The sequence below is a fragment of the Callorhinchus milii genome, unplaced genomic scaffold (assembly GCF_018977255.1).
Source record: "Callorhinchus milii isolate IMCB2004 unplaced genomic scaffold, IMCB_Cmil_1.0 Scaffold21, whole genome shotgun sequence".
NCBI classification, from domain to species: Eukaryota; Metazoa; Chordata; class Chondrichthyes; order Chimaeriformes; family Callorhinchidae; genus Callorhinchus; species Callorhinchus milii.
The window spans coordinates 10,250,206-10,264,084 of NW_024704762.1; the positions used below are offsets into that span (position 1 = coordinate 10,250,206).

The following is a 13,879-nucleotide window of genomic DNA, read 5'->3' on the forward strand; positions in this document are numbered from 1 at the left end:
TTTGAAAGAAGCTATTATTTTATTTTAAAATAAAAGTCACTTATTCAGAGTACATTTCACTTGCTCAGAAGCTATCATTTCACAGGCTTCCATAGAATTGCAATAGTTGTAGATTTGTAGTACTCGAGTGTATCAGAAATAAGGCAAACTAAGGGTTTAAATCCAGCACACAAAGACCAAACAAAAACATGACCCTATCAGACTACTCCTGTTTAAAATTTATCTTGATGTAACACTTTTGAAAACTTCTAGCACTCAACATTTTATCTAAACTCACCCAAAATCCTAAATAGAGGGCTAGAAAAGAAAGATCCTGTACACTTAATGTATTCTCAAGTCACACACCTTACGGTTTTTATGCTTTTAGACTTGAGTTAAACGCTTAGATGACAATTTTGTGTAAACTTTCGGAGATATGATAATGTTCCAGCCATGGAACAGTGGATTATTTATTGTTAATTGTGTCAGTGGATAAACGTCACAATAGTTTGCTGGTTTAGATGGAATTAATAAGTACGGACGTGGAATTCAATTACCCACCATTTCTCAAGGACAATAATTTCAGATTGATTTAGGTCTCATTTACAACCTCAAGGAAGAGAAATACCCCCAATACAAATATCTGCTTATAATGTACATCTGTAACTCAGCTAGTTTTATATGACAGAGAGTGCAAAGGAGTGGCATTCAGGAAGTACAGTGACTCAGTTAAAGCCCACAATGATCATGAGGTTAGGAACAACTACTGTACCAGTGTTTTTAATCTACATTAAAGTGAAAAACTGCACACAACAACCTCCAAAATGTCCCCCAACTGGTTTCTCCGTAGCGTTTGTTTACGCTGGGATGGGCAACAACAATAGCAGGAGCAATGTCAACAAGCCAATATTGCTCACACTCAAAGGCTTTGGGTTTAGGTGTGATAATGAACTAAAGAGCTAATTACACAGTTTGTGCACAACATCGGGTCAAAACTTCAAAAATCGAGAGCTAACCTAACATAACTAGCAACGCACAATCCAAGCAAACAATATATTAGCATCTTGTTTCATACTTTCATTGAAAAAAGGGGAAGGGGAGAAGAAAGTAAATTGGGGTAAGGGGGGTAAAGAAGAAAAGCACAACTAGCACCCAAAAACACTCAATCAATATACTGTATGTCTTCGACCCACATCCCCAATACAAATTTACAAGTTTAAACTGTACACGGTTACAAATTGTAGCTCTCAAAGTTGAAATAGCTGGAAAAATAATAAGACTGCAACACTGCAATGTATTTGTCTGTAACTTAGCTTGAAGTGTGCAGTGAACCGGCCCGCACCGCACCTAAACCAGTGTCACATCCCATTAAGAGAGACAGAATCACTTTTTTTTCTTGCTCTACAGTGGCTCAATGTAAGAATAATCTGCTTCCTATTCCCCCAATACAAATGCATTCATGTTTTTTTTCCCCCCCCACCCCACAAAATAGCATGAAAGGTCATTTCTGTAATACTGCAAAACAAAGCTGTCAGCTGTCAGGTTTGGAATTATATATATATATATTTTTTTAAAAAGCTAAACTATGGAGAATTCCCCCCTCCCCTCCCCACACACACCACACACACAAAAAAATGTCTGTTTAAAAAGGTAGGTTGTGTTGCTTTGATATGACCAGTCAGGGTAAATCCAAGACATGGCAATCTGACCAAAAAAAAGAGATGCTGTCCCTGCAATGGTTGTGGGTAATGTCCACTTTGGCTACCCTCCTGCTCACCCTAACCCAATAAAAAAATAGTTTTTAGAAATTATGTTATGAACAGCATATCTATACTTACCTGTGTGAACACACCCTTGCTTAAAGCCTAGAAGACAGCCATGATACACAGTGCACAATAGTTGCTGCTTTTTTTAAGCTTTGAAACTTAACATTCAGAGTTAAATGAGATCAGCTACAATAAGACCCAATTTCAATACCTTTCCCTTTTCTTGTGTACCATGGTAGCTTCCAAGACCTTCTTCAGTCTCAACAAGCGTATTGCACACTCCACCAGTAATACACCAGTATTACCTGAGGGGGAGAAAGGTAAATATCACCTCGATCAAAAATACACACAAATTCACAGCTCAGAAAAGGGAGCATGCCAATGAGGTCATTACTCGGGTTGGTTGGTGTAAAGGGGTGTAAAGTACCTATAGGCACATAAACTGGGTACACTGGCCTAGCTCCCTGCTTAGCTCCCCGCAGACTTGATCTCAGTAGATTATTAAGGCAGAAGGTACAGTCAAAAGACCACTGCTGAAAAAAGATTGCTTTTTGTGGTACGGTTCACCTGCTTTTCCTTTGCTGGTTGAGTTTCCACACTTGGTATAAATTTCTTCATTGTACCACAGGGCAAATTAGCATCAGCAGCGAGTCATTGACTAAACCATCTGTCAGTCTCAGGCCTATCCATTTGCACACAAACAGGTTTCTGTCTTAAGCCAGACTCTTTGAGACACCATGAGGGATTTTTCCCCACATGAAGTTAAGTCTTTCTACGATAAGAGTTGTTCATAATTTCTGAATTTTCTCAGCCACTACGATGGGATTCTCTTTCCTGATCTTCTCTGCGGCTTCAGTCTTGTAATCGTAAGGACAGTTGTGTTTGTCCGAGTACCGGTGAAGCCCACAGAAAAGGTTCCCACAGCGACAGTCGAATCCTGTTAAAATAATAAAAAGACGAGGATTGGGAAAGCTTTGCTTTGGAATATGATCAGCGAGTGAGTTGTCAAAATTAACACACATCCTTCAAAACCCTGCTCTCCACAACCATTCAAACATTCTGGGCATTGACACAGACACTACCCTAAATAGTGCACAAACAAAACTACACCCAATTTGAATGACTATGTTTTGCTTTAAAACAGGCTCTTTGTGGAAGGGCTAAAAAAAATCAGGACAAAATAATAATTGCATTTGATAATAATGCCTTATCACACTGTTAAGATGTCACAAAGCGTTTCACAGGATATATTGTAAAGTGGATTGACTGTATCTTGTGGGCAAAATGAAATCTTCATTAGAATCATCTTAGTGAATGCTAGAAATGCTCATACGTCTCTCGTCAAACATAGTTACCCAATCGTGGCCACACAGATTATTTTATAATGTATCCTCTAGAATAGCTAGCATGTTCCTTACCTGTCAGTCCCACCTTCTTCCTGCAGGTAAGGCATCTATTCTTTTTGGGTTTTGTTTTTTCTGGGACCTTGTCCTCACCTTCTGTGGAGCCTTCTGCAGTTTCCAAACTTTCTTCAGCTACGGACAGAAGAGATTGCAATGAATTCTAGTGGAAAGTTGTTACAAACCAGAGAAATTATTAAGGAGAATGATTTGGATTTCACATGAGAATAGTAGACAAACATCTTCAGAACAAATCCAATTCCCTGACACATCCACCCACCTAGTACATTGATATCTTTCTCGAGAGGATTTCCTGCACTTGAAGCCAATGTTTCTATTTCCAAGGAAGTCAACTAACCTGATGCAGTGGTAATTTCCACCTTCAGAGCACCCTCGCTCTCTGTGTTTGACTCATCTTGAGAAATGCTCATCGCAGTCATCTGTTGCGTCATAGGTGTACTAGGCAAAGGTGACAAGAAACCAAAAACTTTTATCAAACCAAATGGATGCACATACAGATCTGAAATAAGGAGGCTCAGGGTCCAGAAGCAAGAAGTTTTAAGCCATTGCATCACATTTTGCACTTTACTGTTTAAGACTGTATAGACCAACATTTTATTGGTGAACTCCAACAGTCAGTCAATATAAAAATGTTACTGAGCTGATAAGCTGTCAATGTGCCAGTTTTCTAACCAACTGGAATTCTGAAACTGAGATAGACAGATTGGGCCAGTTGGGCAGAGAACCTCAGAACATCTCCATTTAATGAGAGGGGAGGGGGAGAAAGGAGAGACACGGACAGAAGCAGTGATATTTTTATAGTAACCATATTGCCTATTTTCTCTATGCAAGTATGTAAGCCCTACTCAGGCCAAATGGCATTCATACCTGGTTTTGCCAGATGTTGTGCTGACAGAGGAATCAGCAGACATGTCAGGGTTTCCTTCCGTGCATTGAACAGGGATGGATTCTGTGCTTGAGCTGTTGCTGCTAGCTCCGCTGGCTGCTGGTGGGGAAAGAGCATTAATGAAGCTTCATTCAGCTCAAACAGCCAACACCAAAACACCAGCTGCTCATACTAATCCTTCATTGCAGCACCAAGAGCTTTCTACCTCAAAAAATCAGATTTAGGAATTAACACTGGGTGGATTGTCTTTCGCTCAGAGATGTGCTGCTTGTCTGAACTCCCATCATTCTCCAATTTATTTTCTTCATCAAAACCTACAGTAGTTCTTATGATTCAGTGGAAGTATTTAAGACAGATGTAACAAAAAGTATTTAATGTGCACTAAAGAGGGGCGACAATTGCCACATGTACATCTTGTTCTCGTTCTTGTGGGGGTGAAACTGCTCCACATAACACAGCTCAGCTACAATAAGGAACACGAGCGAATCGGGGGCCTCTTGTACTGCAATCTTGACAGTGATGGCAGCATGATCAGTGGTTCCCAATCAGATCCACTTACCCCAGTGGTTGGCCTTACCAAGGGTTGGATGGGATACTAGCGAGAGGTGAAACGTCTTGACTGTTCGGTTCCGGACTGCAATCCGCCATTTGGAAACACCAGATGCAGTCAGTCTATCGATGTGTTCAGCTGAATGCCATGGTTAATTTTCTTCCTGTCCACCATTTTTAATCATTAGTTTTCCAATCTTAATTGATTTACTGTACTGGCGCTTGTCCTTTATGGTTCCTTGACTGAATTTGACCTGGATTCAGTTCCTGCCAGTTACTCATTTCTCTTTTCCCCTCCATCACTTTACTGTTTTGTGAGTTAAATTTGACTTTTAATCTTTCACGGTACTCCTCGTCTCCTTTTGATTCACCGCCAAACTCCCACAGTGCATACAGAGCAGTCTGACCGGCCAAAATATTTTGGAAGGAATAGTTTTCCCCTCTCTCTAAAGTTGGATGGTTTTTTGCAAGTCTGTGCCCCCAGAAACCTGTGAAAAGTTATTTTCCTTTCCTATTCAGAACCCAGGCTTGCCTCCTCCAAAATGAACAGTGCACATGTTGAAACGTGCCCACCCGCCCATTGTTCAGTTGGCCACTTTGAGCACATGGAGCTCACACGTGCACATCAAATTATGTCCTGCACCAACAACCGATGGAGAAATGGACTGCGGCTCACCAATTGGGAACCGCTGTACTAGATAATACATGACAATCATAAACTACTTTTGTAAAAAAAATAAAGTAAACATCTCACACAAATATTTGGACAAAATAGTGAAAGTTATGACTTTTATGCAGCAAAATTTCTGTGCATCAATAATAAGGAAGATTGATCATTGTCTTAGCTCCTGCTACCTGAACCACCTCCCACTTGTTACTCACATCAAACCTTAATCGGGCAATTGCAATATTCACCAATTCCCCTCCATCATATTTTTCCCACACAATATACAGTCAATTCGCTTTACAGTATATTGTGAAGTGCTTTGAGACGTCTTGAAGACGTAATAAGGCGCTATATCAAATAAGAATTATTATTATCATGGCCAATAAAGTGATATTCTACCGCACAATAGGTTAATACAAGTTTGTCAAATTTCAGTACATCTTCTGAAATTTGATCATGCAAGCAGCAGAAAGCATCCCAGGCGTCTACTCAGCAATAGTGAGCTTTCAAAATTAATATGGATTCTATAATGCAAACATCTCAAATAATTTTTTTTTACTGGTGAAACCCTTTATTGCTGGATCATGAGAATAGAACAAGGAATGAGATCCTTTAGAAAGTGACTTTTTTAAATAAAAAAAGTGGGTTAGAGATTTGCAATATGAGCATGATGGATTCCAGGTCAATTCAGTGTTAGGGTTGCTTTATACAACGTCTCCGTGGAAGCAAGCGGACAAGCGGATCATTTTAAATCTTGCACCATTTAAAAAGGACACACGATTGATCTCTGGACTATAAATGAGAAGACAGTACAAAATTAAAACTAGGATGTTTTAGCAAACACAGAAGACCAATTTGTACAAGAACTGCAGCACTTTTATAAGACGCAAGCAATAGTTTACCAAAAGGCAAAGGAGCAGTTATTGTCCAGCATTTTACTTGCACAGGCAGATTCAATAACTCTTCTAAGAAACTGCTCCAAAAGTTGCGACCATTAAAATCACACAGAGTGCTCCACTTAATGCCAGTAGCAATTTTTTTCTTTAGGAAAAACAATGTGATTTAATCTAAATTTTAATTTGCCCACAAAATACAGTCAATTAAACTTTACAGTATATTCTGGGATGCAATTTGAGACATCTCGAAGACCTGATAAGGTGCTATCAAATGCAAGGAATAATATTATTGTATTAATATAAAATTCTTAACTAGGGAAATTAAGTAGCATGGTGCAACATGCTCGACCGCAATCTTTTGGCCAAATTTCAACAGAGGAAATTTAATTTTCCAAAAAGCAGCTTTCCAAGAGCTTATTGAATACGAGTTGAATGCAGTTAGTGCAATTAACTGTTTTCAACCTCCGCTTCTGGCTGCCAAATTGTCACCCATTAAATAGAACACGTTCATTAATTCATTCACGCTGTCATTTCAGCAAGATTCAACAGTGTTGAGGTGACGCAGAATAATACATTTCTTTTGTTGTAATGCATTTCCCTCCAAAAAAAAAAGACACTTAACAGAACACTGAGGTTCCAGATCCCACATTGGTAGAAGTTTCTGGTTTATGCACTGTACAAAGATCCCAAGTTACCTGGTGGGCTGATCCTGCCGCTGTTCTGCTGTCTCTGCAGATACTCTTTGTAGCAGACGGAGCACATGCCATTGGTTCGTGGGTTGCCGTAGAAGCCACATCCTGTGGTACACAGCATGGGCACCTGGGATGGATTAGTCTCCTGGGCCATCCTGTTTTGCATGTAGCTTCCTCTGCACGCCCTGAAATATAGACCGTACAGATTAGAATACATTCATTAGAATACACTAGAATATGTACAATTCCTGGACACTGTTACCAGGGCTCACACTGGAGTGTTCCCTGCAGCTTCTACGAAGGCTCTAACCACACACCCCCCACAAAAAAAGTTCATTAGATCTCCAAAAGTCAGCTATCCAGTGTCAGAACAGCCTCACTCGGCCAAAATGGCCTCCTCCTGTTTGTATGAAACCAGGTTACCAATTCCCATCAGGAAACATTGGTGAATCCTATGCTCTTTCAAGAGGTCCACCAGTGGGACATTCAAGGGAAATTGTAGCACTTAACACAACGCAACTAATTAAGCCTCCCATTAATCTCTGCAATTCCATTGCAACAAAATCACCATGAAAACAGCTTGAAATACAATTAAATTAGCTTTTACATGAAATACATTAGATTATTAGTTCCAACAAGATAATAATGCAAAATTCTGGCATTATTTCACTCATGATTTGTAACCTCTTAACCTCCTATTCGGCTGAAGTACAGGCAGCTTCCCATCTGGGTTTAATGGATGGTCACTGCATGCTTCTGTACAGAAACATACCAGGAAGATTGGCCTCGGCATCCCCGGGCTGGGGATCCCGATCCAACAACCAACCGATGCTGGAAGGACATAGGAATTTCAAAGGTGAAAACTCTCAGCTGCAATGGGTATCAGTGCTGAATAACCTCCAAAATTCACCATCTTAAGTTCTGGGAGGGTCGTGCAAGCCGACATAGGATTAATTTGAGCAAGTTTGATGCTGTAAGCACCTCCACCAGTTGGGTATGTACTGTATTATAAACAATTCGGACGAAGCAAGAGGTCCTTGATCGTCTGTGTTTGGGGTGGGTAATTTACAGCTGCAGACAACCCTACAATGGTAGTGACTGAGCAGCACTAGTTGATCTAGGAACGTGCCCCAAACTCAATGCAATAACACACTAACATTAAGTAATAACAATGGATCTAGCAATAGAATTAACCTTAACCACATTACAAAGAAATTTTCCCACAAACGCCGTGGGACATGCTGAACATCAAGTGTTATGTTGGGTCAAATTGATTATTCTGGTAGCTGAATGAGCTGTAGATATTGAAATCTATTAAAATCTACGAATGGTGTGGCATTGTCATTAAACAAAGCATTATTGTTGCACGGCTTTTAAAAGACAAGCATGCCATCACTAGTCCCTTCTCCACGGCTTCTCATTGTATTCACCTCTCTCCTCATTTGCCAGCACATATAAACTTGGGCCTTGACCCTTCACTTGAACTCAGGTTTAGCAGTTTCATTTGAAAAAAAAGAATTCTGGCAGTAAATTGAGCTCAAGTGTCATCCTTGGAACAAGTAAAACCTAATGCTGTTCTCTCTACATTGCACTCGACAACAAAACGTTGATTGAGTGTCTGTGTGTGCGCGCGAGAGAGAGAGAGAGAGAGAGTGCGTGCGCCGGGGATGTCGATAAAGTGATATTTGGACATCCAAATATTTTCCTGCAATTTATTTTAGTACCCCCGCGAGTCCACAAAATAATGCCTGTAAAAAGAGGTTCCCAAACGCAATTTGGTAGAAGCTAAATGTTATTTTCCAAATGCTGCGTAATCTTCCCCCAAATGCCTCTCAACTGGGACGCACCTCAAACTGGCAGGAACACCACAATCCCATCCTTAATTTGATACACAGTGCAACAAAGCCACTTTTATGCGTATGCACATACCGAGGCGCAACACACAGAACCAATAGAGTGCAGAACAGCAGCTGGCAACGTAAGAACCGTTGGGAAAAGGGACTCGCTGTTCTTTTAACACGGTTGTGGGAGTGAGCCTTGGCTTGGCAGCGAGGCAGGCTGTGGTGAATTCAGACCATCGCACTCCCACTAGCTCAGTGATAAAAGCAAGACGGGTTCCTGTACAACCGAAGGAACTTTTGAGCACTCTCCAACTCGAGGAAATAAGTCAGAGTGAAAACACTTAATGTAAAGGGAGAGGAGGGCGAGATACATCTACCAGATGTATTTCAGTTACTATGCGCTTTCTTTTTCTTAGAAAAAATAAACCAATGTCAGTGGCTGGATATGTAAATACTAATTTGAATCTAAGATGGTGGAAATAACTAGCAGCCGTATACAGCATCCTTCATGTTAGGCAATGTCTCAGAGCACTTTACAAGGACATGATTGGATCCCGAGGAAGTGAGGAGGCGGTGTGGTGGCCAAAGGCACGTTTGAAGTACATCTACACTAGGTTTAAAGGTTCCGAGTTTAAGCAACACTAACCAAATTCACAGCTAACATAAGTGCAGACATCAAGCTGCCAGAATCACTCAGAAAAGCCACAAAGCCGATTGCTGTCAGAAAAGGAAAATAAAACTTGCAGTTTTCCAAGGCCATTGTTCGACACATTGTTGGGAGAGAAGGAGCTGGGCTCTGGACCCAGGCCACATTACTTCTAGTTCTGGGTAGCAAGTCACTATCAGTAGCTTTACAAAAATGTCAAGATAAGAGATGAATAAAATGCCAAACTTCATTTCACAATTGTAATCAAACATATGGTGCCCTTCACACGGGGTAAAATAATAATAATAGTGGTGGAGCTCAACGCTGAGCTAGGAGTGGTGATCGTAGGCATGCCCGAAGAGGAAGGTCTTCTGGCGTGATCTGAAAAGGGGGAACGAGGGAACAAGGTGGAGGGATTAAGGGAGAGAGAGTCCTGGACCACAGATCTTTTAACAGCTGAAATGTTGTGAGGATAGGAGGATAATAGAAATTACAATAATAATGGTCCTTTGGAACTGCATCCCAACTGCTAGAAAGTGCACATTTAGAGACTTCAATCAGGTACTGATTCAGGTTACCAGTAATAACTTGTAACTGTCAAAAGGTACAACAGTCAAGCAAAAGGGTAAAACATAAAATAACAAATTATTCAAGGTTTTGGAGAACCAATAGCTCAGCAAGTTGGAAAATACTTTGAACAAATGAAGAACAAATCAGATGAGCAGTTTGATCTAAAATTCAAAAAGCTTCTTCTTGTTAGCAACAAATAAGTTAGTGTTTAATAATTAAATAGATTTCCCACAGTCTCAAACTTCAAAGCTTTGAATATATAATATGCCAAAGGGAACCTGGGCCAAGCTGGAGAAGCACAAACGAGTTACAGGAACAAAAATGAACTCAACATACCTGCATAAAGTTACAGTAACTTTGCTCCATTAGAAGCTTACTCAAGGAGTTACTAAACAAATTTTCTTGATCTACAATACTTATACAAAAACATCAAAGGTTTACTATGATTAGCTCTGAAAGGGTTTGCAGAATATGGTCTCTACACACAATTAGTGTATGCAAACCTTCTTCCAAATTCACTTTGAAAGGATGCAAATATCAGAACAGCTTTGTGTAGACACTGAGACAACAATCTAAGACTTTATCAGAAAGATACTGAACATTTTTTAAGTAGATCCCCTCACCCAAAAAAGTACAGTACTCTACCAAGCCAGGTGGACATCATACACCCAACTGTAAGCACCCAGCGACTTCATTCTCCTGGTGTGAAAGGCGCTACCAAAGTAATTTTGTTGTTATAAATCCATTACAACCCAACATCATGTGAACATTATATATATATAGTCAATTCACTTTACAGTATATTCTGTGAAGCGCTTTGGGACGTCCTCCCGACGTGAAAAGCGCTATATCAAATGCAAGGATTATTATTATTATTATTATAAAACACTGAACGAGTGAGCCATTTCAGGGCATCCAATTTGTTCCAGCACCACACATTACCTACTCCATTGTGAATTCTATCCTACCCATTTTTTCCCCTATAGGAAAGATAGCAGACACTTCAGACGACCAACAATAAACCAAGTAAAAGTTACAAACCAAATAAAAGTCCATCCCTTAACCGCCTTCTCACCACAGGGAACTTACACATCACTCAACTACATTAGAAACCAAAGTGCCCCAATGTGCATTGGTCCTCTCGATCTTCAGAGGAACAGAGGAAGCTCTAATGCCAATCCCAAACCTCCATCTTTTTTTAAAAAAAAAAGAAAAAGGAATTAATCAGCCACTTTGTCAGTAATTTGTTGCATATCAGTTTACTCGCAAGAATATATCAAACCGATGGAGTCCAAGTTCACAATTCTCTCTCAACCCTCGCCCCAACACACAAGAAAAAGCAAGTTAACTGTGTCCGATGAACCACAAGCGCGCGGAACAAAGTTTCCAACCCCAATCCAGCAGAGGCCAGTTATGCTAAAGCCAAGCCAGACAACTCCCTGACGGACGTACATCTGCCCAATGCTCCGTGCCCCGTTGACTTTTACAGTCACTACAGTAGTTTTAAGCCAAAGACACCAATGGCCCTGACGTACTCCAAGTAGGTCTGTAAGTGTAGCCACAGACCAGGCTCTACTGGGAAGACCACACAGTTAATCTGCTGAATATTAATAACAATCCCGTAACCTATCCTTACAGTTGAACAGCTCCAGATGAAAACAACGGGAGGGGAGGCCGGGGATAACAGACGCGGAGGGCTTGAGGCCTGGCGGGGAACAAAGAACAAGGAATCACCATTAAATGTCCAGAAAATGTCGTTCAGCCCCAGGAACCAGCAGCGCCCTGACTGACAGGGGGAACGGTCCAATCAGGTGCCAGGCGGCCGCTGGTCCTGTCCAATCAACCGTGCGGAGAGGGGCGGGTCTTCCTTGTGACCCCTCCTCCCCCCCCCCGCGCGCTCTAATCTCCCCAGCCAGTCCCAACCGGTCTGAGCTAATCCCCCGCCTGCCCCGCACCCGCACCACTCCAGCCCGAGGCTTCAGCGGCCTTCGACCGCCACGGTAATACGAGCGCGGGGGGGGGGGGGGGAGGCTGGGGAATGGGTAACAAGAGCGATCCGCCGACACGATGCCGAGGGCGCGGGACCGCGGGGGGGGGGGGAGTTTTCGCTCCGGCTCTCGGCGAAAACAAAACAACAACAAACAAAAAAAAACACCCGAATCTCTTCATACGACCATGATGGGAGGCGAACGGGGAGTCATGGCGGCCAGCGAGCCGGACCCGGACCCAGCTCCAGCTTATTAACCTTGAACACGAAACGTGAGTTGAGGAATATAAATGTATATATATATATATATAATCAATAAATATATAATTTTCCCTATTCGCTTGCTGTGTGAGGGGAAAGTCTGTGTGTGTGTGTGTGGGGAGGGGGGGGGGTGAAACACACACAAAATGGCGGGTGTGCGGCTACCTGGGTTTATGTGAGAGCCCCCCGGCCGGCGGCTCCTCTCCCGCTCGCCTCCCCGCTGCCGACTGGCCTCGGCGCCGCGGTGCCCCCGCTTTTGACAAAGGAGGTCGCGACGTCATGGGCTCGTGACGTCACGCGCACATGGCCCTCTGCCGCCGTCGACGACGTGATTTGGCGGCTCTGCCTGCAGGTGACGTCAAGGGGACGGTCAGTCAGTCAGTCAGTCCCAAGAGGACGTCGACGCGGCTCGTGACGTCACGTTCTACCTGTGGCTCGGTCCCTTGCGCTCCTGCCTCCGGCTCAGGAGGCTGTGGGTCCTAACACAACTTTGGTTCAAAACCCGCCCCCACCCTCCTCACCACCACACCCATCACGGGGAGGGTGTGCACGTTTGCCCACATAACATAACCGGCGAATCGATCATATTTCTTGCATTTGATATCGCGCCCTTATCGCATCTTCAAGACGTCTCAAAGCGCTTCCGCACCCTGTGAAGTGAATTGACTGTATATTTTGGTGGGCGAAACACGGCAGCCGATTGCGCCCCGTCGTGGGTTGAATGACCAATTTTTTTTTCTTTTCTCACGACATGGTGAGACGCTGCACCAACGCAAGGATTATTATTATTATTATTATTATTCGCCCGCAAATATACGGTCAATTCACTTTGCAGTCTACTCTGTGAAGCGCTTTGAGACGTGGAGAAGGCGTGAAAAGCGCGATATCAAATGCAAGGATTATTATTATTATCATCATCATAAATAATTGTTACGCGTCGGAAGCAACCGATCCCAGGTCACCGTGATCGGATTATTAAAACGACGGCACCTCCGACGAGGCGACTCTCCCCCCAGCCACAGAAGGCCGACACGTTGACTCGCTTTCCTCTCTCCATAGTCAGGACCCGCTGAGCGACACCACCCGTGGCCGGTTCGAGGCGCTAAAGAACGAACGGACCCCACTAAAGTAACGACGATAACAACTGACCCCAACGTGCAGTGGCGTGCAAGGCGTTTTGTGATCTCGTGGATGTTGTCCTGAATGCGGAAGGCACGAAGAGGAACAACGTTCCTGACTGGATCAGGATCTGTCCATCAACGTGAATCTGGTCCCCCGTGGAGCGTGACCGGTAATGCACGAAGGTTAACAGGAGAGGGCGCTGTGCATCGTCGTTCAGCTGACGAGGGGAAGGAGAACATATGGGTGTTGGCCAAAGGCAGGACCACAGAGACACCTTCCGAAGGTGGGGAGAGAAGGAACGTGGTGAGGGGACTTTGGGGAAAGATGTCCAGAGCGCGGGTGTGTGCTGGGGTAATCTAGCGACGGGTGTATTGCTTGTTAAGTCAGTTCAAACAATGACTGGAACAGTTTCGTACTTGCCTAATCCTGGACGTTGCTCGCGGCGGTGAATTGACTAACGTGGGAGAACGGCGGACAGGGCTGCAGTTGCGGCTGTGCGCTAAATGTTTGCGCACAATTCCTGCCATTGTGAGCATGGGGTGAAGCACGCAATGTCTGTGGAAGAGATTACATGTGTATGAAAAGTGTTACAGAAT

The 13,879-nt window shown here is 43.0% G+C and overlaps 1 protein-coding gene and 1 long non-coding RNA gene across 6 annotated transcripts in view; one reads left to right on the forward strand and one right to left on the reverse strand.

Moving 5' to 3' along the window:
- On the reverse strand, nt 1-12,407 carry zgc:77486 (zf-A20 domain-containing protein). Of its 4 annotated transcripts, XM_042342612.1 has the most exons (7): nt 12,327-12,407; nt 11,550-11,618; nt 6,860-7,041; nt 4,034-4,151; nt 3,504-3,604; nt 3,164-3,280; nt 1-2,682 (listed from the first exon to the last, which is right to left on the reverse strand). In XM_042342612.1, the coding sequence occupies exons 3-7, from the start codon at nt 7,020-7,022 to the stop codon at nt 2,534-2,536; spliced, it is 648 nt and encodes a 215-aa protein (XP_042198546.1). In that variant the 5' UTR covers nt 7,023-7,041; nt 11,550-11,618; nt 12,327-12,407; the 3' UTR covers nt 1-2,533. The 4 variants fall into 4 exon arrangements, with proteins under 4 accessions (XP_042198546.1, XP_007908355.1, XP_007908354.1 ...); XM_007910164.2 differs by lacking the exon at nt 11,550-11,618 and having other exon boundaries at nt 4,034-4,148; XM_007910163.2 differs by lacking the exon at nt 11,550-11,618.
- Nucleotides 12,019-13,879, forward strand: part of LOC103189681 — a 24,072-nt gene continuing 22,211 nt past the window's right edge. Inside the window, exons 1-2 of one of the 2 annotated variants that reach the window (XR_489085.2) lie at nt 12,019-12,172; nt 13,221-13,586. This is a non-coding gene — a long non-coding RNA (uncharacterized LOC103189681). The remainder of the gene's footprint in view (nt 12,173-13,220; nt 13,587-13,879) is intronic. The other variant, XR_006085635.1, reaches the window with a different exon arrangement.

Coding starts and splice junctions, on each gene's coding strand:
- zgc:77486 (XM_007910163.2), bottom strand. CDS start 7,022: ATGCAAAACAGGATGGCCCAGGAGACTAATCCATCCCAGGTGCCCATG. Junction 4,152..6,859: donor CGGCAGGATCAGCCCACCAG/GTAACTTGGGAT, acceptor TTTCCCCACCAG/CAGCCAGCGGAGCTAGCAGC. Junction 3,605..4,033: donor ACAACATCTGGCAAAACCAG/GTATGAATGCCA, acceptor ACCTTTGCCTAG/TACACCTATGACGCAACAGA.